Here is a 26,901-nt window from a genome sequence, read left to right as displayed (position 1 = left end):
AACAAAAAGTAGCAGATTCACACCATGCTGTTGTGTGAGTTTAACTTCCTCCTCTACCAAAATCCATAGTAGGGGTTAGTTATTCACACACATTGTTTGTGTTTCTGGCCATCAAATCAACTTGAGGCCGTGTTCACAAAGAGATGGGTTTAGACATATCCGCAAAGGTTTTGAATCATATCAGTGTTTTGTCCACACACAAACAGTGTTATTCCAAGGCTGAAAACACTATTTCTTGAAAATGGGTCACAGAGTGGATAAATCTGACAAGCTTTTGCACTTTCATGTGGACAAGCAATACGGAACTTTTGTGAAACTATGTCATAGCCCCACTCTCTGACCTCAACAGCTGCATGACGTCAACAAGAAAAATGTTTTAATTAATTTTCTCAGAGTGTACCAGCCTGCGTTCATTCACAAGCAATTTTCATGTTAAGGAATTAAAGCATTACCAGACGTAGTCTGCCAAAACAAGGGCCTCTCATGTGGATAATAGTTTTTGCCAGGCTGTGACAATGCATCCGGCTCAAAGGATGCAACAGGTCAGATTAAAAGACTTCATGTTTAATCAGTGTGCTGCTTTGTGCGACACTGTAACTTGGACTATAGGTTTGTTTACAGCGTGTAAACTTTCTGCACATGGTCCACGTCTTCTCCATGTTTTGTAGGAGTGTTACAGCACCATATACAGGCCTGTCATATAACTACAGCATTTTCAGCTGCTCCCTATGGACGCAGATACTTCTTGAAGTGGTGCCGTGTTTACAGAACACTTTTTGAAAGTGACAAAGAAAAAGATTGTATAGGGAACGTTCCGTTTTTGTGGACAAGGCTAAAGACTTAATGAACTTTTAAGATCTTTGTCTCTTTCCTTATTTGTTTCTAAACAGTTTATCCATCCGAAAGGTTCGCAGAGTACGTCGGTCTTACATCATTGTGGAAGTGATGAGCATGCACAGAAAATACCACCTGTGAAAACCAATCTGACTGGATATTTACATGGCTAATATTTCCTGATCTAGCGGACTCTAAAAAGGACTGAACCACCCTTGTACATGAGCCACTCAATCATTTGGATTAAAAATTACATGTAAACCCAGATGTAACAAGAACAAACAAGCCTGCATTGCCACACCTCACTATTTGCCAGTCATGTACGTCCTGAGCTACCGCCATTTTCCTGTTGCCCTCTACAAGACATTTTCAATGACTCCCCACTGAAATGCTGGAGGAAATAGCTGGACATTGCTCTACTTTTCTCATTAAGATAATAGCTCCCAGTAAACACTTAATAAAGTAGAAACAAGCATTAAGTTGCACTGAGTCAAGCAATCAGACACAAGAGAGATGAGGGGAAATAACCAAGTCAGCTTAAATTTTAAACTAAACATGTGGGGCTAGCTGCAATGCCAACAGGAAAATCAAGTTTAACATATTGATTGCCAATGCTGCACATTACTTCTTAAGCAATAAAAAAAAAGGGGGGGAGCTGTGGTGTGGCAATGTCTACTGGCTGGCTGGGTCTGAGGGTCCAAGCCTGGAGCTTAATCTGTTCTGCCAGCGACAATGCTGATCACATAATTTTTGCAGCTATGTGAAGGGACAATCAGCAAAAAACAAACAGCAGCAAATTCGTCTGGAAACAATTTTCAAAGGGTCTCACAGGACAGTGCGGCTTAAAGTAAAACGGGCATTTATAGTGCCGACTGTAAGATCGCAGCGTGAGTTAGGAAAATGCTTCTTGCAATAAATGCACTGCATTTATATAGCACATTTCCATCTGCATCAGGCGCTCAAAGCGCTTTACAATTATGCCTCACATTCACCCTGATGTCATGGTGCTGCCATACAAGGCGCTCTCTACACACCGGGAGCAATAGGGGATTAAAGGCCTTGCACAAGGGCCCTTAGTGATTTTCCAGTCAGGCGGGGATTTGAACCCATGATCTTCTGGACTCAAGCCCAACACCTTAACCACTAGACCAGGGGTGCTCAAGTTCGGTCCTCGAGAGCTACCTTCCTGATACTCTTAGTTGTCTCCCTGCTCCAACACATCTGAATCCAATGAAAGGCTCATTAAAAGCCTGTTGAGTCTTTCATTGGATTCAGGTGTGTTGGAGCAGGGAGACAACAACTAAGAGTATCAGGAAGACAGCTCTCAAGGACCGAACTTGAGCACCCCTGCACTAGACCATCACCTCCCCCGAATAGAATAGAATTGAATAAATAGAATTGAAAATATATATACTGTATTAAGTCCTTAAATCAATAATCAACTCATGAGCTAGCCCAGTGCCCTGAAAAAATTGCATATGCAACATTTTATAATTAGTATTTTATTGTTGAGACATGACAACAGGCAGTTTCCCATGCATAAATTATACATTAAATGATGCAACAGACAACTTTGGAGAAGAAAATGGAGAAGTCAAAGTCAAAGAAAGCTCTTTTTGTACTTGCAGAAGGGGGGGGGGGGGGGGGCGCAAATCACAAGGTGCAGTGCTTCGAAAAATGGCACTCAGACACAAAAGGTAAAGTTAACTGAAGTGCTCATTATTTATGTAATCCTAGCACAGTCATGCAAAGCTTGATCATTGGTTTAACAAAAAAAATACACAAGTATTTTTCATATTACAGAATACCCAGAGTGTGGAATCAGCATCATTAACAATATATTTCGGTATAAGCAAACTTTAATGTGCATATTTATTGTCCAACCAATTAATGCCAGATATTAATATTATTTCAAATATTAAAACCATTGACAAGAAGATGTTCTTGCTTTGGAAGATGATGTCTGGGAAATACTTTAATTCCTTATTGTGGAAATTACTGAAGAACTGCAGCATTTTTAAAGAATTCCTTTGTCACAGTGCTCCATTCAGAAATATAACAGACTCCATTAATGAGCCAACAACACCAAGTTTCCTGTGTCCTGTGTTTCCTGTGCTTCTCAGGGTGAAACACAGGACACAGCGCTTTGTCCCGATAACAACCACAATAGCTTAAGTGAACGACAGGAAGTTAACCTCGCCGGGTCATAAAACCTTTTCAAGAATGAAACAAATAATAGTATTAACTAGTTACACTTACTGTAAAATAATGATTCTGTTCCAGAATATACAAAAATATGAAGTTCCTCGCATAATACCATGTTTCTGTTTTTTGTTTTCATTCCATGAACTGGTTCGAGGCCTTGTTCTAAAAATTGGTATCTGCCATTGAAGAAAACAACAACAAAAAAAAAACATGTTAATCACTAGTCAAAGACCCCTGTCATTGTTTCTGTGAAAAGTAGTTTTGTTTATTTAATTTTTAAATCACTGTAGGACTGTGGTAGGATAAGCACATCACTTGACTTTCACATTTTTCCTTGCAATGCACCTCGCAAATTGTGGGTGTGTATTTGGCCAATTGGATATTTAGGGATGTCATGTTGACACTCAAAAAAAAAACAGTGCGCTGAAGGGTTCAAAGTCTGTTGCAAAGCATCAGAAAGTACCACTGATTTTTTTTTTATTATTTACTTAATTTTTTGTGACTGTGCTTGCTGGAAGCATTTGCACTCACCTATTTAACGATGCACAAATGTAAACGAGATATCTTAAGAACACCTACATCAAACTTGGCACATTGGACCTATGCAAGGACCCCTGGGAAGAAGATGTTTTATTTTGGTTTGAATCAATCATTATGGTCAGGGGTCAAGGACAAATTTTCAGCCCTGTGCTACTATACAGGAAAATGACTCATTTTACAGAAGTCTTCTTCTTTGTCTTTCGGCTGTTCCCGTTAGGGGTCGCCACAGCAGATCAATCGTTTCCATCTCACCCTGTCCTCTGTATCTTCCTCTGTCACACCAACCACCTGCATGTCCTCTCTCAGCACATACATGAACCTCCTCTTTGGCCTCCCTCTTCTCCTCCTGCCTGGTGGCTCCATCCTCAGCATCCTTCTCCTTATATACCCTAGGTCCCTCCTCTGCACATGTCCAAACCATCTCAATCTCACCTCTCTGACTTTGTCTCCAAACCATCCCACCTGAGCTGTCCCTCTGATATGTTCATTCCTAATCTTGTCCATTCTTGTCACTCCCAAAGAGAATCTCAACATCTTCAGCTCTGCCACCTCCAGCTCTGCCTCCTGCCTTTTTGTCAGTGCCACCATCTCTAAACCGTACAACATAGCTGGTCTCACTACTGTCTTGTAAACTTTCCCCTTCACTCTTGCTGATACTCTTCGGTCACAAATCACTCCTGCCACCTTTCTCCACCCACTCCACCCTGCCTCACTTCCGTAAAATGAACTACGCTCATTTTACGGAAGTGAGCTCAGATATTTTATTGTTAGTGAACCTGGCAGTTTAAAATTGCACATAAAATTTTCTTTGCATGCCTGATACTTTGGAACCTGGTAATAATCAGATTATAGCAGCCCTTTGGGGATGATGTTTGCCTTCACTTAAGCAAACCTTGGAAAACACTGTAGAGTACTTGTGGGAAGAATGAAATGACAGTCATAAAAAAAATGTAAAAACGAAAAATCTGCTTTTCTTTTCTTGCCATTGTTTTCTCTCTTTCTCTCGCCTTTCCTTTTCTCTCGTGAGCCAACTCCCTGTCAGGCAGTGCAACCCAGGAGGAAGCAACCAGCTGAATTATTGAGAATATAAAAAACGTTGTAGCTAATGGATCCTGAATAAACACACTGCCTAAGCTGCTGCCATGACTTCCTCTGCTGCCACAGGGTATCATCCTGAAAATACTTCAGTTGAGGATGCAAAGATTGGAGCCTACATCTGTGGCTGAGCTGTGGTGACATACCCAGGCCATCCATAAAATTTCAAGGTGTCAGATACAATTATGCCCCCCAACTCCCCAAACAGTATTTGCTTAAGTTTCCACAAACTCACTGCATGCATTTGCACTAGATACCAATTTACTATAAGGTAAGAAATAAACAAAAGCTGCAAGGAAGAAAACTGTCACTGGAACACAATTAGGAATATAAAGTCTTATCCCATCTCACTCATCCAATTACACTGATGCAGGCAAAACAGACACTTTTGGCTCAGTTTTTCCATTGTGACTCTCGTTACTTGTTAGACTCTCAAACAACTACTAATCAGGGCTACTTTTAAATTACACAGTAATACAGCTGATCTGTATTTTTGTTAAAATAAACAAACAAACAAACTGGACTATAATTGCAAAGGGCCTTTGACAGTGTATCCCAAATCACAAAGAGAAACAAAGTAGCACCGATCATTATGTTTAAGATGACAAGAGCTTGAATGGTAAATCCCAGACTCTCACATGCAGAGTGGAATGTCTAAATGTCGGTTATGTGCATGCATTTGTACAACCATGTGATGATCCATTTCCATAGTAAAATCCACTGCAGCAGCACTGCAGTCTTCAGCTTGTTCTGTAATGATGAACACACACCAAGGGAAATGAGGAGACTTGAAATTAAACTACAAATTGAGGAGGCATCCAAATGGAGGAAGAAAATGAGATGGAGCAAATATTTGGCCTGCCAGCAAACTAGAATTAGTCAGGATTGTGACTCAGCTGAAAGGAATGAGCCAAGCTTGGTGGAGAGGAGGTGATTCCCACAGCAGGATGCATGAAACACATTGATTCATGTTATTGCAATGTCCTTCCCTAAATGCTACATCAGAGTAGCTGGGGGGCCCAAGAAAATGCAAAATAGAGACCCCCCCCCCCCCCCCCCCAAAAAAAAACAAATTTAGTTCAGTGTTGTGAAATGCATTGGTGCCACATACACATTGCACACAGAAGGTGTTACAGCCTCAAACACAAACATAAGACTTACAATTCACAAGTACTGAATTACCTGTATGAAGAAAGCACGGAAAATGCCCATATAAACACAATTAATATTACACAAATTTCCAGGGGAAAAAAAATATTTATATTAAAAAAGAAATAAATCAGCCCATGTACAATAATGCCCTGTGTCCCTATAGCTTATTTTCTGAGCAGCAGCATCATTTTCTTTTTTTTTTTCAATTGCGCTACATGAAAACAGAGTGCAAAAATATGCTGCATCCAGGATCTTTTTCCATAGTACTCCACCTTTTTTATGCAGCCAAACAGAGCTCTTTAAGTTCAAAATCACTCAACTTTTCAGGCAGCCAATTAAACTAAGCAAGACTTGTTACTCTCATGAAAGGAGTTTGTTTTTGCCTTTTCTGTCTACAGTCAGCTGATATTTCACACAAAATCTGCTACAACAGCAAAAATAACAAAAAAAAAAAAAAACATCATCTGTGATAACAGATTTGACAGAAGCTATGTTCCTGTTGAGGATGAGTTCTTCTTCATCACTGTGCATTATAAAGCAGTTGTTAGTGGTTTATTGCTGTCACAAACAAATCCCACAAGGAGTGCTTTTTATTTTCAAGAAAGCATAGAGATGAGACACTGAGATTAAGCTTTTCTCTGTGCCCTGTCAGTGCTTTTCTGCCAGGAAGAGACACTTTATGGACACTAGGCCTAAGAAGACATACAGAACATTTAAAATAATATATATATATATATTATATATATATATATATATATATATATATATATATGACTCAACTTCATGAGGTCCAGAAATAGAGTCTGCTGCTGGCCTTGCTCAGCCTGCCATTACAAGTGTCTCCTGTACTTTCCACTGCAGTGCATTCTGAAAACAGTGTGATCAGATGTCAGGATGTAGAAACCAGGAATCCACCAAGCCACATGTTTCTAAGCTTGTGTGAGTCCCAATTTTATTTTTGTACAGCTATCTCAAGAAGAGAGGTAAACAAAGAAGGAGGCAAACCTGTGAGAATAATCTGCTGGTGAATTAATAACACTGTTCTACAAAAATAAAATCTATTTAATATACTAGTCATGCTACCATGCTAATGAGCTTACCTTCTTTTTGTCTCTCATTGAGCTCTTGCCTCGGACCATGATTTTGCATCCCGTCTCTGCTTCTAACTGCTTGGCTGTTAGTCCACGAGGGCCAAGAATCCTTCCAACAAAGTTATACTGCAAAGAAATACAAACATAATGATTGTGAGTCAGGTATGTGAATACAGAACATATATGACTGAACTGCATTTAAATAAACATTAACAGAGCCTCACTGATTTATAAACTTGAATTAGGATTTGAAAAAGTGCTGTGAAGTGAACTGTGAACTGAAAAAGCACAGACTATGAAAAACATCATAACATACATTTCAGGAAGACAACATTTTGACTGCGATTGAAATCCTATGCATACTATTCCAAACCACTATGGAAAAATTTGTCTTATGTATTATTTCAACACATACATTATAAGAACCATGATGCACTGAATCAGCCTTGGTAGCGACACCGTCGCAAAAAGAATCCACTGCTGCCACCAGACCTTTTAACTTTGACCTACCATTAAAAAAACAACAACAAAAAAAACTATTGTTGATGGAACACCTAAACAAAGAATAGGCCAAATACTATTTTTTCAATAATCCATTCTTAAAACATGGACATTTATTATTTATACAATATTTCTAGAATCCTCAATATAAAGTCAGACCAGTAAGCCAGGCCAAGAAATTATTCCACTATATCAGAAAGAAAAACAATATTTTTGTTTGAGATACGGACATCTTACAATGGACTCAGGAGCAGGTATCATGTTCATCTAAAATTCAATTAATTTATAGTTCATCTTCCAAATGTATTTTTTTTTTATTGGTAACGCAGGGACTGAAAAAGTGAAGAAGATACTGTTTGTTTTGATTTAAAATTGTATCCAGGCAGTCAAGTAAAATGGGTGGACCTGTAAATTTTGATGATGTGGCCTCATGTGGAAGCTGTTGCATCTGTCATATGCAATCATAATCATAATAGAATATCAAGGTTCACTAAAATTATGAACTGGATAGTAGCTGAACATTAACTGATGAACGTATGTTATCAGAACATATCTGCTTTCAAATTAACTCAAATGCATTACAGGCCAACTATCAATACTTCCCCTATTTGCAATTTTCCTCCCACAATTTTGAGGTCCCGGGTGGACAAACCCCAAACTGGACATTTATGAAGGCGAACGCTTAATCGACAATACACACCATTTTGCATTTCGCTCTTATTACCTCAGCATGCAGGTGTACTTGTGAATGGAAAGGGATTTGGACACTTTTTTTTTTTTTTTTTTTAAACACATGGGTCGTTCCATGTCAATTCAACAAGGTCCTCATGCACTGTCTCAGATTTTCTTCCAATTTTTATAAAATATTCCCAGACTATTCAGAACAACAAATCTGACGTTTGAGGCCTGTAGGTCAAGTAGTTTCTGAGATATGGCCAATTTAGTGTGCATGGGGTCTGCCGTTTTTTAGGCAAAAATTATGGCCGTCATTTCTGGAGCCATGTTCAAGGTAGAATATCTCTGCAAATAATGGACTTAGAGGCCTGAAATTTTCTGTGGCAGTTGTCATGAACACCCATAATTGGACAACAACAGACATTGACACTAAACTGTGAAGTTTATGTATGCTCAAACTATGGAAAATATTACATTGACTATTGCGAGCATCCATGTTTGAAACACTGAAGCATATCATTACACTCAAAGAAGGCTCCTTAATGCCAGCTATACTGGCTATGAAATATGTAAATTTGGCATATCTGTGGTTAACAGTTATTGTGAGAGAAACCTCTGAAATCTGAAAAAAGCATTTTGTGGTCGAATTTTATTAGAAGAAAAGCTCATGTGGGCAGTAAATAAAACTCTTCAAACTGATTCCATTTTGAAGTCTGGGTGTCCGTGACAACTGCCACAGAACATTTCAGGCCTCTAAGTCCATTATCTGTTGAGATATTCTACCTTGAACATGGCTCCAGAAATGACGGCCATAATTTTTGCCTAAAAAACGGCAGACCCCATGCACACTAAATTGGCCATATCTCAGAAACTACTTGGCCTACAGGCCTCAAACTTCAGATTTGTTGTTCTGAATAGTGTGGGAATATTTGATTAAAATTTAAAGAAAATCTGAGACAAAGTGTGTGAGGCTCCTCAAATATTCACTGAATTGACATGGAATGACCCACATGTAAACGTTTGATAAATCAGGCCCCGACTGTGCATACACGTGCCATAAACAAGAGCCCCACCACCACCATGGAAAACTGGAATGGAGAAGGTTTTGAAGTGGATGTGGACAGCAAGTTGGGGTCTCCTGTTTGTCAATTTTTCTATCAAGCATCCCCTCCTCGCCCTTTCCCCTGAAGTGCCTTTGCTGCTTTGTACAAAATGAAAACGAAAACATATTTACCAAGGCAACACTTTCCACTTGAAGCTGGCTTCGAGTGGGATAAAGGGAAAATTGTTGAAATAATCCTACACAATTTTCAGCCAAAATAAAAAAAAAAAAACAGAAGGAAAGAAGTGAGCAAGGGAGATGTGGAGCAGAGTGACACATAAAGAAGTAAACAAACTGTCAGTATTTAAGTATCACACAGCAGCTGGTGCAGCACGTGATGGAGAGCACTACGGTATTATTAAAATGTAATATTTTTGCTCAAGCAAAGTTTCCACATCTGAAATATTCAAAATGTAAACGAGCACAGTGGAAAGCTTTCTTTGACAAGTCGACACACAACATGTTTGTCCCTTGAGCTGTTACAATGGACCACGACACTGGTGTATTAAATCCTTAAACGAGTCACATCTGCTGATGCACTCCACCGCACCAGTGCCTCTGCAAAATCCAAAAGGCCATCAGAAGAGTCACATTTAATTACAGAGGGATTACAAATTTAACACGACGTTGGCATATCTCCCCTCAACTACATAAACAAACACGAGTAGGGACGGGCAAAAACTCATGGCTGTTTTTCTTCTCTCAGTGACTGGGTTCGCCTGTGTCCAACATCCTGCCTGTGCCGGGCGGGAAAGACGCACTCTGTGTATTCGGAGAGGGGGTCACAGTATGCTGCTGCACAGGCCGTGCACGTCTGTCACAAAGCTACAGTCTGCTGAGTTAACTCAAATCAGAGAAGCAGTGCAGAGGCCATTTAAGTGTGTGCTGACTGACAAATGCTAGAGCACTTGGCAGAGGTGCAATGGATCACGAAACTCAACTTGTATTATTCGTTCACTTTTTGAACCTGCTGATTCCAATTAAGGGTCACAGGGGATAGACTGCCAATCTATCACAGGTCCCACAAATATAAACAAATAAAATCTTTAACACGGTCACTCACACCTACAGTCAATTTAGAGTCACCAATTCACTTAACCCCCATGTCTCTGGAAGTGGGAGGAAGCTGGAGCAAGCAGAGAGAATCCACGCAAATACAGGGAGAACAATGAAAATCCACAGAGACAGGACCAGATCAGAAGAGAATTTGGGATCTTCTCACTGAGGAAGCAGTAATAATCACTAAGCAACTGTGTTGCTCACGATTCCCATTAACAAAAAAAAAAACCAAAAAAACACAAAAAGAAAGAGACAGACTGACACGTCTCTTACAACTTTTCTGCTGTGATCTGTCCGTCCCACCATATTATTGTTTCTCCCTCATTTATTCATACTATTTCAAATCAGAAGTCTCTGGGATGGAGAGATTATAGCTGAACCACTGAAAGAGATAACAGACATGACAGTCTCAGAGCTGCTTAAAACATGGAATGTTTGCTCTTTGTCCACAATGGAAAAACAACAACATCACTCTCACTCATCACACTCATCTTCAACCGCTTTACCGGGTTCGGGTCGCGGGGGCAACAGCTCTAGCAGGGAACACCAGACTTCCCTTTCCCGTGCGACATTGACCACCTCTAACTGGGGGATCCCAAGGTGTTCCCAGGCCAGTGTGGAGATATAATCTCTCTACCTAGTCCTGGGTCTTCCCCGGGGTCTCCTCCCAGATGGACATGCCTGGAACACCTCCCTTGGGAGGCGCCCAAGAGGCATCCTTACTGGATGCCCGAACCACCTCAGCTGGCTCCTTTCAACGCAAAGGAGCAGCGACTCTACTCCAAGCTCCCCATGGAAGACCGAACTTCTCACCCTAGCTCTAAGGGAGACACCAGCCACCCTCCTGAGGAAGCCCATTTCGGCCGTTTGTACCCGCGATTCTTTCGGTCATGATCCAACACTCATGACCATAGGTGAGAGTAGGAACGAAGACTGACCAGTAGATCGAGAGCTTCGCCTTTTGGGTCAGCTCCCTTTTCGTCACAACAGTACGGCAGAGCGATTGCAATACCGCCCCTGCTGCGCCGATTCTCCGGCAAATCTCACGCTCCATCGTCCCCTCACTCGTGAACAAGACCCCGAGGTACTTGAAGTCCTTCACTTGGGGCAAGGCCACATTCCCTACCCGGAGTAGGCAATCCATTGGTTTCCTGACGAGAACCATGGTCTAAGATTTAGAGGTGCTGATCCTCATCCCAGCTGCTTCACACTCGGCTGTGAAACGATCCAGTGAGCGTTGGAGGTCACCGGCCGATGAAGCCAACAGGACCACATCATCTGCAAAAAGCAGTGATGAGACCCTGAGCCTACCAAACCGGAAACCCTCCTCCCCAACCAATGCTTACATAATATTTCAAAATAAAATGCTTTAAAATACTCCTGATTCTTATTTATTCATTATTATTTTTCATTTTTTTTGTATTTTGACGGCATCACAAAAACAGCCCTTAAAATAAATAAATACAACAAAGTAGAACTAAGTTTATAACTTCTAAGTCTTTTTCAAAAAAGATGTCTACATTGTCTGCTGACAGGGGGAAGTAATACTAATTACTTTAGCAACATAGCACTTTCAGGACTTATTATGGCACTGTGCCCTTTATTGATCAGTGCAAGTGCTATAATGAAGAATGGCCTGTAGATGTCGCCATATTAATTTGTATCAAATGCTCGAATTTGCACCAATGGCGCATATTGATTCAGTGGTTCAAAAAGCTTAGATTTCTCCATCATACGTAGTTGTGTTACCTCTTGCAGCTGGGAATGTTGCCCACAGAACACCTATGGTCCATTACAACACAAGAGCCACCAAAACTCACATGTGCAGCCTTAAGAAAGGAGACAGCACTGTAGCACTTCACTTCAAATCCCATAAACTAAAACTGTAACACACAAGCTAATGCTAAAGCCCACCATTCTAGTATTTGTGGAAATGGCGCAAAGCATGCATCAAGTCCAGCCAAGCAGTACTGCATGTTTCCTGTACATAAATTAGCCTAGAAAACAATTTTAACAAAATACAATACTGAAAATACACCAATCTTACGGCTACTTTTCTTCCATTGCCAAAATTCATGGTATCAGCTGTACAGGAAAATCTACAGAATCAACTTTTCACCACTCTACTACACCACCTGTATTCCCCCAGTTTATAATACAGACCCACCGCTACCTTCCAATTAAGATGATTTTCACTTTCAGGAAGTGCATAGCATCAGTGACAAATATCACACAATTGTTTAGCACAATGCATGAATGAGAGAACACACTGGTGGTGCTCTGACACTCAGTGCGCTGTGATTATCAAAGTGGCAGGATGCCACTGGGCTGGCAGATGCGTGTGGAACAATCACTGCTGATAACTATAATAATATCAGTTTCAGTGTCACACTGTTACCTGCACTGTAATTCCTTATTCCTACATGAAACACCTAAACTTGTATTTGAAGCACTTTAGCACAAGTATGAAATCTAATGAAATAAACAATGCTTCACCTTATTAAAAGCTCTTAAGTGCAAGAGTTATATTGCTGTAAATAAAAATATATGCTTTATATTTCCCTGTAACCATAAAACCAAATGTTTTGGTCTTGCAAATGTCCTTTGGTTCATGATTTTTGGAGTGACATTCTTCCCATGGATGTTAAACTATTAAAAAGGATGACCTCCAGTTTAAGCCAACAATGAAGCAATGAAGAGACAATGGCGAGTCAAGCGGCTGAGTTATCAGAGCAGTGCAGGGCCACTGTTCATGCCAGCAACTCTGCTTATACAGCCAGAGGAGTATGATAGCTGCTAAACTAGTACCCTTTACACCAATCATAAAAAGTAAGCCAGCTGCACACCCCAAGATGGTGCAATAGGAATACAAGTTATGCCAGGCTCACAGAAAAAGCCACGCTGTATTGCAGCATGTCTAGAGTAAGTACAATGAGACCGTGTGAGCGTGTGTATAAGTTGAGACTATACAGCAACAACTCAGACATGCTCAAAAATCCTGAGATACAACCACTGCCATATTTTCCATATTACATAATGACGTGTTGCATGGTGTTACAGACATGTTATTGCAGGCAGGCAGGCAGGCAAACACACACACACACACACACACACTACACATTTGCAATTGACAACACAAATGTAATGATGCACTCAGCTCTATCCAATGCAGCAGTGGTATGGATCCACCAGACGTCCATAACGAACTTGTGTGAGATAGATATGAATGCTTCAATTGCTGAAATCTTAAGTAGCTGCATCGCTACTCCCTCCCCCACAACACTCACACATAAATAAAATAGCTTTAAACCATAAAATGGCCACTATCACTTGATTAATTAGTGCAGATGAAAAAAAAAAAAAAAATTTTCCAGTGCATATTGTCAAGACTTTCATTCCTACATCTGGAAGATGTAGGAATGAAAGTCTTGAGTAGACCAGTCTACTGGTCTACTGTTCTGGCTGACATACATGCACACATCTCCCTACTCAAACTGAACCTATCCTATGCTCATTAACTACAACCTAACTACAACCCAAAATCAGAAAAAGTTTGGACAGCATGGAAAATGCAAGTTAAAAAAAAAAAGCCTGCAGTAAGTCTTCCATTTATTTGTACTTCTGTTTCATTGCAGAAAGTATGAACCAAAGATATTTCATATTTTATGTGGTTAATTAAATTTGTTAATATACATCAAATCCTGCTTTTCAGGCCTGCAACACTTTCTAAAAAATTTGGGATGAAGGCAATTTAGGGCTAGTAATGAGGTTTAAAAAAATTGAATAATGATGTTATTTCAAACAGGTGATGTTAACATGTGATTGTAATCAGGATTTGGTACAAAAACAATGTCCACAAAAGGCTTTCAGGAGCAAATTTTTTGAAATGGTTAAAAACAATGTTCCTCAAAGAAAGATTAGAAGAAATCTGCCTATTTCTTACACCAACAATACATAATATCAAAGAATTCAAGGAATTTGGAGGAATTTCAGTGTGCCAAGGACAAGCCTCAAACAGCACAACATCATGAATATCATTTATTGATAGCTGATATAACCACATGGACAAGAGATTACTTTGGTAAAATATTGTCAAGCACTACAATAGGCATTACATCAAAATGTCATAAAACTTTACTGTGCTAAAATGAAGCCTTATGTTAACCTTGTCCAGAAGCAGTGTCAATGTCTCTGGGCTCAGAGGCATCTGGGTTGGAACATCATAGAGTGGAAATGTGTATTTTATTACAGATTTTTTTTCTTTATAAATGACTCCATATGTACTGGACTAAAGATGAAAACAATCATCCAGACTGTTAACTATTTTAAATCTGATAAGCAGATCAGTCGTTGCTGTTAAAACAAGCTTTTTCCAACTCCGTCTTTTAGCCAAGACCAAGTCCTATTTTTCTAAGATCTACCCTTAAAAGATTTTATAGATTGTATACTTCTGTGTTTGGTAGTTTCTGCATAAACACACAACCACAACATGTCCTGCTCAGAGAGTCATTTTCTATTTTAATTCGGTGCATGCCATTCTGGGACAGCACAGAGAGCAGAGATACACTTAGGTGCACAAACTATTCAAACATGGGAACTAATTCATCAGAGCTTAGGGGAGGTGATGATCTAGTGGTTAAGCGTTGGGCTTGAGACCAGAGGATCATCGGTTCAAATCCCAGCCTGACCGGAAAATCACTAAGGGCCCTTGTGCAAGGTCCTTAATCCCTTAGGTGCTCCCGGTGTGTAGTGAGCACCTAGCATAGCAGCAGCCTCACATCGGGGTGAATGTGAGGCATTGATGTGTAAAGCACTTTGAGAGTCAGATGCAGATTGAAAATCGCTATATAAATGCAATCCATTTACTATTTAGCTATGAAACAAACTGCATCTTGTCCAGAGAAGGCAGCATTTAAAGTGCTCAATGCAGTAAAATGTGAATACATTATTTTAATTTATTTTTTGCGACTACTGAAGCTCTATAGTGACCTCAGCCAGGTGCACAGGACTTACCCTTCTCCTTTGTTGATTGTTTTGACTACAGTTGGGGTAGAACACTGTAAGTATGTGTATGTGGTTATTGCACTGTTCTGCACTATGCTTCTATGCAAAGTTGATACAGAAAGTTTATGATATTACAGTATCACATTCTATTGTTGTGTACTGTCTGACCAGCTTAGGTCATAATCTTCCATACACACGGCTGCAAGCAACTGAACATTTTTTGACTGAACATTTTCCGTGAGTGGACAGACTGTGCGGCGAAGCTGCGAAGTCATCTAGGGGGGTCCGGGGGCATGCTCCCCCCCTCCCGAAAATTTTGAAAAAAAAAAAAAAAATTGGTGCAATTTGGTGCATTCTGAGTGCAATTTGGACAGTTTTCCTTTGCCTAAAACAGTGCTTTTTGACTCTTATCATACTGCAAAAATGACTAAAGTGTATTAATTTCATCACAATTTATTTACTATTTTGTATGACAGTATGTGTCCGTAATAACTTACCATCCACAAATGGAATGACTGTCTGCAATAATTTAACTGACTATAATTTCTGCTTTCATTCTACACAATTAATCAAATCCTAAGTGTGTCTTACAAAATAAATAAATTATTCGAACCTTTATGCTATTACCTGGTAAAATAATAATACACTTAAAGACACTAAAAGACATAAGTATTGCCAATGAAAAGTCTTTTTCCCCGTTGTTGAAGCTTATCTCTTCTTCTGCCATGTAGGGCAAATGAAGTTCCTTCAAGTGGCATCCCACTTCCTTGGTCATAAACTCCCACACTTCTGGCAAGTACTGGTCATCAACCCTGTACATCTTCACCTCTCTCCAAAGACTTGGTATGCGGATGGATGGCATGTGGCCGTAGGCCTTCTCCACATTGAGTAGGTCCACGATACCTACATACTTCAGCACCTCAACCTGCAGTTCTACTGGCAGCAAGTCCATGACTGTTATTAGATAAAAAAAAATGGAAGTCTATGGTGGCATTCTGCATTCATGTTATCTGTGTGGTACTGCTAAGTTTTCTTTTTTAATGTTTTATTTAATTTGGAGATCACTTTTTGGGGGAAATTGTAAATATATTTAGGTATTGTAAATTAACTGCAGTTGTATTTACTGTCAATTAAGCAACCACTGAAGATATGTGCACTGGGGTGGGATTTTTACTTCTTCCCACTCCCTTTCGAACTTTGTCATTTTTTGATTTGCTTCTTTTTTGATCTTGTTTATTTTTTCATATGAGTGTAGAGGTACAGAGAGTACAAAGAAGCTTTGTTCATTTGATTTGCTTATATTGTGAACTGCCATGATACTGGAATTGACAACTAAGTTCAAAAAAAAAAAAAAAAATTGATTGACTGATTGAACCACCAGACCAACTGAATTTTAAATAAAGTCTTGTGAAATACTGTCACCAGAATCCAGCACTTTCAAATGCCACGAGTTTTAATATAAATGATAAAAATCATAACCAATGAACACTTTTACAGTATTAGCATTTTATTTTACTTCAAAATATTTTATTTTACAAAATATATCTTGTCATTTTTGAATCGATTAAAGAGTAAAAACTTAAATCAGTTGTAAGTACTAAAAGAAGTTTATGTAGAAAGCAATTTAGCCAGAAGGTCGAGAGAGGGAAGTGTTGACTTTTTAAGTACATGAAAGACACTGGACTCGAGAGGATTTAGTACTGCTATAATGGACTGATGCAGCAGGTGGCAGCAGTGCGATGCCATTAAGTGCCGTAGAAGAAGAGAGGGGTAAGTTAGATTTCATCACCGGGACACACGTTTGGAGAGGAGTGCATTTCATGTCAAAATAAAGCTATAAAGTGTAAAAATGGAAGGAAATCAATTGTAAGGTAAGTATTTTAGCAGTAAAATCCAGTGAGAGGAGGAAGTGTTGCCTTTTTAAATACTTGAAAGACACGGGACTCAATGAGAGGATTTAGGGTTGCTTTAACGGCCTGATACAGTAGGTGGCAGCAGTCCAACAATAAGGATGCCGGCTGCCATTAAACGCCGTAGAAGAAGAGAGGGGTGAGTTTTTCCTCATAGGGACACCCGGTTTGATAGGAGCGCATTTTGTGTCGAAATAAAGGCATAAAATATATATTTTTTTAAGTTAGCGGTTTTATACGACGATATAAACAGAACATGGAAAAAAAAATTGAACGGAAATCCATAAACGGAGGTTTTGCTCATGTTTACCTTCAGAAAGCAATGAGCGCGGTGACAGAGTCGCTGCCCAGAACACCACTGCGCACACACGACCACTTCCTGTAATGGCGGCCTCCGTATGGAATACATTTTAAAGCAAATTCCGTCCTTCTCTCCCGTTTTGTGTCGAAATGAAGCAATAAAATATTTTTTTCAGTTAGTGATTATAAATGACGGAATAAACGGAACCAGAAATAAAAATTGACGGACATCCGTATACAGACGGAGATTTTGCAGCCATGCATACATCTACTACATACATTTACTGCATCACCTTCACTGACTGTCAAGAGTGAGGCCATGTTTGCAGACCAATTTTTTTTTTTTTTTTGCCACCTTCAATTTAATTCAATTGAAGCGACAAATCACAACACAAGTTGCCCAAAGGCACTTCAAATGGGTAAGGTCTAACCAGGCAGACAGTAGCCTTGCATTCTCCAACAGCACGTGACATAATCCACAGTGAAAGGCAAATTAGCTGACACAAATAAAGTGAAATAAAACTGTGATGGTTGCAACAACATCAATAGCTGCATGTTCTGCTTTGCAGAAAGCAATAAGTCAATCTGGGGCAATTAACATCTCTAGAACATAAAATGTCAGAAAACTGTGAGAAACATCAATCAAATTCCAGAGCCCAAGATGATTCCCTCAAATGTCTTGTTTTGTCAACAACCTACAGAAATACAGTTTACTACCAGAAATGACCAACAAAAGTAGAAAAATAACCCAGAAACTATTCACATTTAAGAATTTAAAATGAGACAATTTGGATTTTTTAAGACTTAAAATGATTAATTATCAAAACAGTAAATAAAATAGGATGATTAATAATTGATAAATCGTCGCAGCTCTAAACAAAAACATAAAAAGTTTGTATTTGGTTTTATCATCTAGGATTCCTATTAGCTAATACTGAACTACATAAAATTAAAAGAAAATTTTTCTAAAGTGACTCGACTTTTTCAATACCTTCTTTTTGTATCTTTGTTATATATATGCCTTCTCATCTTTCCACTGCTCAATTACAGCACCAGCAGATCAGAGACATAAGACCTTTGGTGGACACACTCTCTTACTAGTCTCTGCCAGACTCATTTAATCTGAATTTTTCCAGGCTTTCAAACTGACATACTGAAATACACGCACGCGCACACACACACACACACACACACACACACACACACACACACACACACACACACACACACACACACACACACACACACACACACACACACACACACACACACACGCTCTCTGGGACTAGGGTTTATACTGACATTAAAGTGCCTTTGTTTAGTCCCAGTTATCACAGCTCCACAGGCGGGTTATGCTGTATGCGCATCTACTTCTAGCCTATGTGTATGAGACTCTGCGTGCTTGTGAGTGCGCACGTGAGAAACCACAATGTATGGGACTCGCGGCACTCACAGCTGATGGCGGCATGTGTTTGTCCACGTACACTGTGGTTTGTTGTTAAATGAAAGGGAAACAGCAGTTCCACCAACAATGCTCAGAGAAGCAGAATAAGTGTGTGTGTGTGTGTGTGTTTGTGGTTGTGAGAAGGCAGGAAATGAGATCATGCTGGGGGCTCTGGATGTTTGCATGAATGGCATAGCATACAGCACAGCCTAGACTAGGACATATTATCCAGGCTTGCTTGGTTTATGGTAATAAGCGACAGTTTACACAGCAGAACATCTCAAAGCAAAGTGAAATCTATTGTTTCACCAGACAACACCACAGGTCTCCCAAAATGTTTCTCTCCTTTTCTTACTGACATATTACCCTACCTGAAATAAAGTTCACATGTTCTCCACGCCAAAGCAGCCTTCATTTCACATCAAGTTACTTGGTGTCTGAACTAGGGCTGGGCGATATGACTTAAAATTCATATCACGATATAAATTGAATCCCTTCACGATAACTGTATATATTACAATATAAACTTAAGTGTAAAAATTATAATGGAAGTGTTTCTGAGTGGGTCATATCATTCCTTAGCAAAGCTAAATTGATTAAAATAAATAAAACAACAAAAAACAAAACAAAAACAGATATAATTTTGAGCACCTGACTCTCTGACTTGTTCGACATGTATTTTTGTGCATTGGAATGATCTCAGTTTGCCATTCCTGCTTCTGTCCAGCATGAGGCAGTGTTAGTTTGTCTGCTTTTGGTGGCGTTTTGTCCAGAAAGACCTCAGAGACCCCACCACGTGGGTTGATGATCCTAATGGTTTATGTCATAGGGTTCCACCAATGACAAAGCGGAAGACGTGTTTTTTTTTTCTCCGCTCTCCTGCCCCGAGACGGAGCTCTCAGCTCAGCTAAATGACGAAATGTGAGACTGTTTACTATGGCTTTCTGCAAATACGCGCATCAAATATGACCTTAAAATAAAAAAAAAAATAAAAAAAAACATTGCAGAAATTATTAATCATAATTCAGGTTATAGTAGGCCTATTAACATAATTTAAAAAAACTTGTATAAAGCTTGAAGCATGCACTTTTAAAATGTATTGAAACGGAGACTGAGTCTGGTGAATTTAATGGGAGAACTTCTTAATTCGGTCATTTGACTTTTACATGACCGAATTAGGTAACTCCAGAGGGGTAAAATGGCTTATAATTTTACACTCTTACAAGGAGAAGTTTTAATCTACCGAGGTGGAGCTGGAGCCTGTGACCAAAGCACTGACTGCAGCCTTTTCCAGTCGTTCAGAGTCACTGAGGAGGATACGATGACGTCATCAACAAGCATTATTGTGATTGGTCTGTGGAGTCTAAATCTCTACCATCAGACAAATTTATACCGTGAAGCAATTAAATTGTTTATATCATCCACCCTGGTCTGAACAGAGGTAGTGTTTGCCAGTCCAGCCAAAAAGCATTATCACAGCACATTATCGACATGTAGCAGCATACACGTATGAATAAAAGAAAAGACAGGACTAAGATAAGCAGTACAGAACTAGGGTTGGATGTCATTTGGATTTTTCATGCAATACACAACAGGTTTACACTGCTTCACAAAATAAATAAATTCTAACTTAAACTGTGGGCCATACATGACAAACTGTGGGACTCGGTCCATATGGATCATGACAATTGATTGGCAATTGAGGGGTTTGATCATTTGGAAAGCAGAACCATGTCTGAAGGTAAATGTGCTCTCTTTCAAGAGGCCCTCATTGCACTTTCTGCAGGCACATGGACCAAGCATGTGTACACACCTGAACCATTTCACACAATTTTGTGATGACAGCAGCATGTCTCTTATTTCAAAGGCTTCAGCAGTGGTCCAACAATGATACAAGCACAAATTGTTGAACATTTACACCGTGTTCTACCAAAGAGAGCAGCTTCATGACACACGGAAAACTGAGGCCAAGTAGCAGTGATCAAAACAAGGTGACATGTCTGGCATGCGTGTCTATGTGAGTCAGGGAAGAAACACAACTGAGAGACACCCACAGACAAGGAACCCACTGATGACTGACTGATAGCTAAAATTAATTACACAATTTATGCTGACGTTCAATTTTTTTTTTTTTTTTTTTTTTTTTGTGATTATATGTCTCAGTTATGGTCCATCACTGCATTAAAGCAGGACTGTTCCCTTCTGTATCACAACACATTACTGCATTTTCATACCTAAAAGTCTGGAACAAGGTCTAAACCAAGGTTCAAGTTTATGTTTGGCCTGGTTAGTTTGTTTCTCATTGCAATGTTGCAGTCAGATTAAAGCACTTTTCATGACGGACTTGCGTCCTAACATCCTCATCTATGCAGGCTGAATCTTCCCACACTTCACCCCACTTGGCTTGTAGATATGTGCATCTGACATCAGCTTGTTGCCAATTTGGTGTATAGTTCCATTTGAAAAACAAACAAAAAAACATTTGAATGTTGAAAAAAGAATAAACGTATTCCCTTAATTAATCAGGTAAAAATAATGACAGTGTCAGCAAGATCATTTTAACAACTTACTACAACTTCACTGACTATAGTGACCTTTTACTTCACTTACTGATTTCACTCCATCAGCCTGCAGAACAGGAACTGCCTGCTATATACTGTTAAGTCTCCTCTGAACTTATTGGACATCCTGTCAGAACTTTCTCCACTCTGTGAACAGCAGACTGTCAAATCAGCTTGCAGGATTTTACAGGACCCCTCAGATATTCCTTTCCTCTTGTTTGAGTAACTTCCTTCAGGAAGCAGACTTCACTGCCCAGGCTGCTGGACACTGAGGAGAAGGGCAACCTTTGCCACCCGGGCTGTCCAGCTCCTCAACTCCCAACCTCTCTGATTCCACCCCTAACAATTTAAATCATGAGCTGCACCACAGCACTTTTTAAATTTATTTTACTATTTTAGCAATTAATTTTTCATATTGTAATGCGCAGCATTAAGCAGTGCATTTTATTTGCATTTTATGTGCGAATTGTCCTGTTCGTGGCGTGATATGTGCTGCTCTATATGTCTGGAATTGCCTCTTGGTGACAAATAAAATTCTATGATTTCATTTGAACTAAATTTTGGTTCGGACCAATATGAAAATTTTGAAGGTCTGAACCAAATAAAGTAGGTGTGAAAGCCCTCTTAGAATTGAAAAGGTTTCACACCACCCGTGACGATGACCCTCATTAGAACCTATGTGCACTTCCAATAAACCTTTGCTACATTGTTTGGCACATGTTCAAGTACTAAGCAAGTCGCTTATGTAGAAAGCCTTTGGGTGCAGAGCGTTTTAATGTGGACATGCAGGCTTCACATAACTACATGGACAATGCTGAATTTATGGATAATACTGTGGCAAATGTCCGTAACTTACCCAAAGATGGGTGGACAAAGTCCCTTAAGTGTGTCCCAGATGTGACAATCGGAGCAATAAGACAATACTTAGTAGATAATATTGGTGCCATCAGCTGTAATCCTGTACACACATATTTTCCAACAGCTTTTTTCATGTAAATCTTTCAATAAAACAGCAACAATAAAAACAACTTGTGTGAAACTATATTTCATGTCTTGATTCAAATGTGCTTTGCACAAATGACAGCTATGTTTGGGAGGAAAGGGACTTTTCAGTGTTCTCAGGCAGATTCCAGAATGTTATTTTAGGGGGGATTTTTAGGGGGATTTTAGGGGGGCCGTTTGGTGTGCGACACCGGATCTATCGTCACAGACACCACACTGGTGTCCAAATAAGATGTCCTTGCTTTCGAAATAATTGTTCATGAATAAATGCACGTTAGGGCTGTTCATGTTATATAGTGAAAAAATAAAGTTGTGAGAGACATGTTTTTGTTCCGCTTGGGGTTTTATAGCTGCAGACCAAATTTGAACTCAATCACATAAGATTTAGAGGTCCCCCAGAGTGACACATGTTCCTCTCCCTCCGCTGGCAAGGCAACGTCACCCTAACGGGAGAAGACTCTGATGCCATTATTTTTCTTTTACAGGTACATGTGATGGCTTCTAATCACAAAAAGTGGTGGTTGATTGGTCACCCAGAGGAGAACATTACTGGAATTACTGGATTACTACATTGCTTGTTCGGGGAAAATTGTTGCTTTGTGGGGGACCCCTAAACAATGTCCGATTACAATAAAATTTGGCACAGATCTTTTATTTTATTAGTGGAACAAGAACATGTGGCCCAAAAGATTTTGCAACATTTGACATTCTGAACAGGTCTAATGCAGAGTTTTTGAAGAAGCCCTCAATGTAATACAGTGCTCCAGGTGCATTTTTCATCCTGCTGTCGCTTTGTCCCGTCACCAACAAAATGGAAAAACAATAATTTATTTTAAAAACTGAAAAAGATTTATTAGTGTCACAGTGCTTCATTAATTCATGATCTGTGTTCACTGCGATCTGTCATTCAGCTTTCTACTCACGGCAAAAATAAATCACAATGATCCACAGACAAAATTTAAAAAATATATATCTTTTTAAGCGTGTCAGTGTTGTGCTCACGCAACCAGTCTGGTCCGATCCATCAAGTAGCCACACTGTAGAGGGCATCAGTCCTCATCCTGCATGGACAGCCGCTCCTTGGACGTGTTTTGGACAAATATGCACAGAGTTGGGAGTTCACGCTTAGTCCTGCGACATTTACAGTCTATTAAGCACATGTGAGAAGACACACACAAACCTGAAGTAACAACAAAGAAGAATTTTGTTCCACACTGCAACTAGGGATGGGGATTGAGAACCGGCTCCAGTTAAGAACCAGTTCCAAATATTTTAATCAATCTGGGATGTATGTCTCAGATGTTAACGCTAGCATGTTTTTCCAAACAGTTCTGCTTTGCAAAAAACAAGTGCAATGATGTCAGATACAATGTCATGAAGCCAAACTACAGGTGCAGCAACAATGAAAACGACTCCATTGATTCAGAAAACCTGAAAAGGCCTACATTTCCCACATAATGGACTGATCAGGAATCGACAAAGAATCTGACTGGCAAGCAGAATTGATAATGACATTGAAATCAATTAAAAAAAGAAAAAAAAAATCACATCAATTCCCAATTCCCTAGCTGCAACATATATTTATCACTGTCGGGGAGAGGACTTCCACAGGAGATAACCAGAAGTACACTGAACATAACTCTGGCTCAACAACACATGACAACTTTATAATATTTTTTTTTTCTGTGAGTGTAAAGATTTGCACCTGAGATCAAACACTTGCAGCCAGTTGAAAGGCTGTAGTATACGGAGAGAGGCCAGCAGTACCTCCTCTTCTGGCAGCCCACACAACAAATAAATAGTGTTGTCTGTTTAAATTGGTTTAATTACCCTCCTGATCAAATAGCTAACTAGAAACCTGTTCTCCCCTTCAAATGATCATCATGCATGTCTGGATGGGAAGAGATATCAAAATAGACTGGTATCAGTGAGGGGCAGCCTCATTAGAGTAGGTTTCATGACTTTCCTCTGCTACTAAGCATCTGATATGGCAAAAACAATTTTACCACAGTGAAACACAAAAACACATCCTGTCTGCTCCAACCACAACTCTTTCATGCCCCCAGATTGAATTCCTTAAATTTCCATGTTTCATGAGCTGACATGAAGTTGGTTGGTGGGAGATGCCTATAATAACCACTGTTGAGAAAAGTGCACACATATAAACTACAGAGACACTGGAAGGGCCATTCTGCCTCTTTTATACATCACAGGATCAGGTTCACTTCAGGTGGCACTATCCAAAATTACTTTTACATTATAAAATTTGGGTTTATGAATTACGTACAGTCGTCAAAAAATATAAAAGCATTACTGTCTTCGCAAACCTGTATGTGCCAGACCACAGGATTGTAAAAGCTGGTAGGAAAAGTCTGGACAGTCTCATTTGTTTAGTGGCTCTGATCAGTTGTTTGGATAAACTGGGTTCCTTTTAGTAAAAGGAAGCAAAGTCAGTGAGTGGTGTGTGTATTTTTGTAATGTCATATGCATTTATGACCATCCAATGACATCTCAGAAACCCAGATGGACATCTGAAATTTGGCAGAAGGAAAGGCACTGGTAATAAAGCAGATACGGATTTTTTTTTTTTTAAAAAAAGTGATGCCTGAAGGTCAACAGAAATGGCATGCTGAACTGTCACTCACATGCCTGTCAATGTGTGAGAGCACGTGCTCAGGAGAGAAGCACAGCCACAGATAGCATTTAATTGAAGGCTGACGTTATCAGATAGCCTGCGACTTGGCTGTCAGTCAGGATGCAGTCACCCCAGTGACGCTTCATGGTGCGCTGCACACTGATGACATCAGAAAATGTTTGACTTTAAACACTGAGGGACTACAAAGACAGGCACACAGACTAAGAGATACAGGTGCAGGTACAAACACATGCACAGACGCATGAGGCACCATCAGCAAGGAAGACCAAGGACCAAACAAGGACACACTTAAGGGAATGAGAGGAGACGTGTGCTGGAAATGCCAGTTATTTTGATAGAACTGACAAGCTGCACTGGATACAGGTACCAGGATAATCTAACTACGTAGGAGAGACACGCTGAGTGAAACAGAAATCAAGCGTAACCTCAGAATGAGGTTGCAAAGGTAGTCATGATTTACAATGAAAGTAATAACTGCCACAAGGAGGGAAAAAGAGAAAGATACACCAGAATGAAAAAAAAGACAAGGAAAAGAAAGAGGAAAAGTAATGGTGGAAAATTTTCCATGGCAAGTGTGCGTGAAGAACACAGAAAGTCAGACCACACGCTTCCTTAAAAGGAAGCCAGGATTGCATCAGACAGTGAGACACACACATACACACTTCTGAATGGGGAGATTATGAAAATGAGAGGGGGAATACTCCCCAAGGTTTCATGTTTAAGGTGTGAGTGGAGCAGAAGGGGGGGTAGAGGGGCCGTTTTTACCTCCGCCAACGAAGTTGGGCAGTGGTTATGTTTTCACCCCTGCTTGTTTGTCTGTGAACAGCCTGGAACCCACAATTTTCCATATATCACTATGAGATTTTTACAGAGGATTCATATCCTGATAGGCAAGAACTGATTCAATTATCAAGGTCAAAGTCAGGAAAAAGCTTGGAAAATTGGAAAAAATCCGTATCTTTAACATTGAACAAATCTTCAAAAATTCATAACTGTCAATTTCTTTCATATCAGACAGCATTATGTAGGGTGGTATCCTTTATCGGCTGACAAAGTTTGATGTGGATCTGATCCAGATTACAGATTTTGTGGCCATTTAAATTTAACTTTGAAAACCCCATTTAATGTATATTTTACATTATATGATAAACAAACGTGTTCCAATCACTCTCATGTTTGAAAGTGAGGTGCAGACTGGCACTCACTATCGTCTGACAAAGTCTGATCTGGATCTGATCCAGATTGTGGATTTTGTGGACATCTTAATTACTATCGAAAAGCACATTTGTTGTACATTTTCAATTTTATCTCAATCAAAAACTGCCTCAATTATTCATGACAATGAAGTACAAACTGGCACTCTCAATGATTAGACTAAGTTTGAGCCATATCTGATTCGTATTGCGGATTTAGCGGATATTTGATTTTAACATTGAAAAGTCCTTTTGATCTAGATTCTGCATTATGTTTTACCTTCTGAAAAGCCAATTGTAGCAGGATTTTCAGCTTGAAATTTTTTTTTTTAATTTAAAATTTGTGGAATTGGAAAATCGTGTTGGCAGAGATTTGCACTCTACCATGGGTGCAAGCAACTGAAAAATTTTTTTTGAATGAACATTTTCTGTGAGTGGATGGCAGAGCGCTGAATGCCAAAAGTCCCCTAGGGGGTCCGGGGGCATGCTTACCCAGGAAATTTTGAAAAAAAAAATGGTGGTTTTTCGTGTATTCTGAGAACACTTTGGTCAGTTTTTCTTTATTTAAAACACAGTG

The 26,901-nt window shown here is 39.6% G+C and overlaps 1 protein-coding gene across 5 annotated transcripts in view; it reads right to left on the bottom strand.

The window, feature by feature from the left end:
* Window positions 1–26,901, bottom strand: part of qkia (QKI, KH domain containing, RNA binding a) — a 150,155-nt gene that overhangs the window by 57,400 nt on the left and 65,854 nt on the right. For all 5 annotated transcript variants that reach the window (XR_004557967.1, XR_004557968.1, XM_034160071.1 and 2 more), the window contains exon 3: window positions 6,927–7,043. Coding sequence is in view for 3 of the 5 variants with exons in the window: in XM_034160071.1 (XP_034015962.1) it covers window positions 6,927–7,043 (117 nt within the window). In the remaining 2 variants the exon portion in view is untranslated. The remainder of the gene's footprint in view (window positions 1–6,926; window positions 7,044–26,901) is intronic.

This window comes from Thalassophryne amazonica, chromosome 19 (assembly GCF_902500255.1).
Source record: "Thalassophryne amazonica chromosome 19, fThaAma1.1, whole genome shotgun sequence".
Taxonomy (NCBI): domain Eukaryota; kingdom Metazoa; phylum Chordata; class Actinopteri; order Batrachoidiformes; family Batrachoididae; genus Thalassophryne; species Thalassophryne amazonica.
Note: the sequence above shows the minus strand (reverse complement) of the source record. Positions and strands in the feature narration are given on the sequence as shown.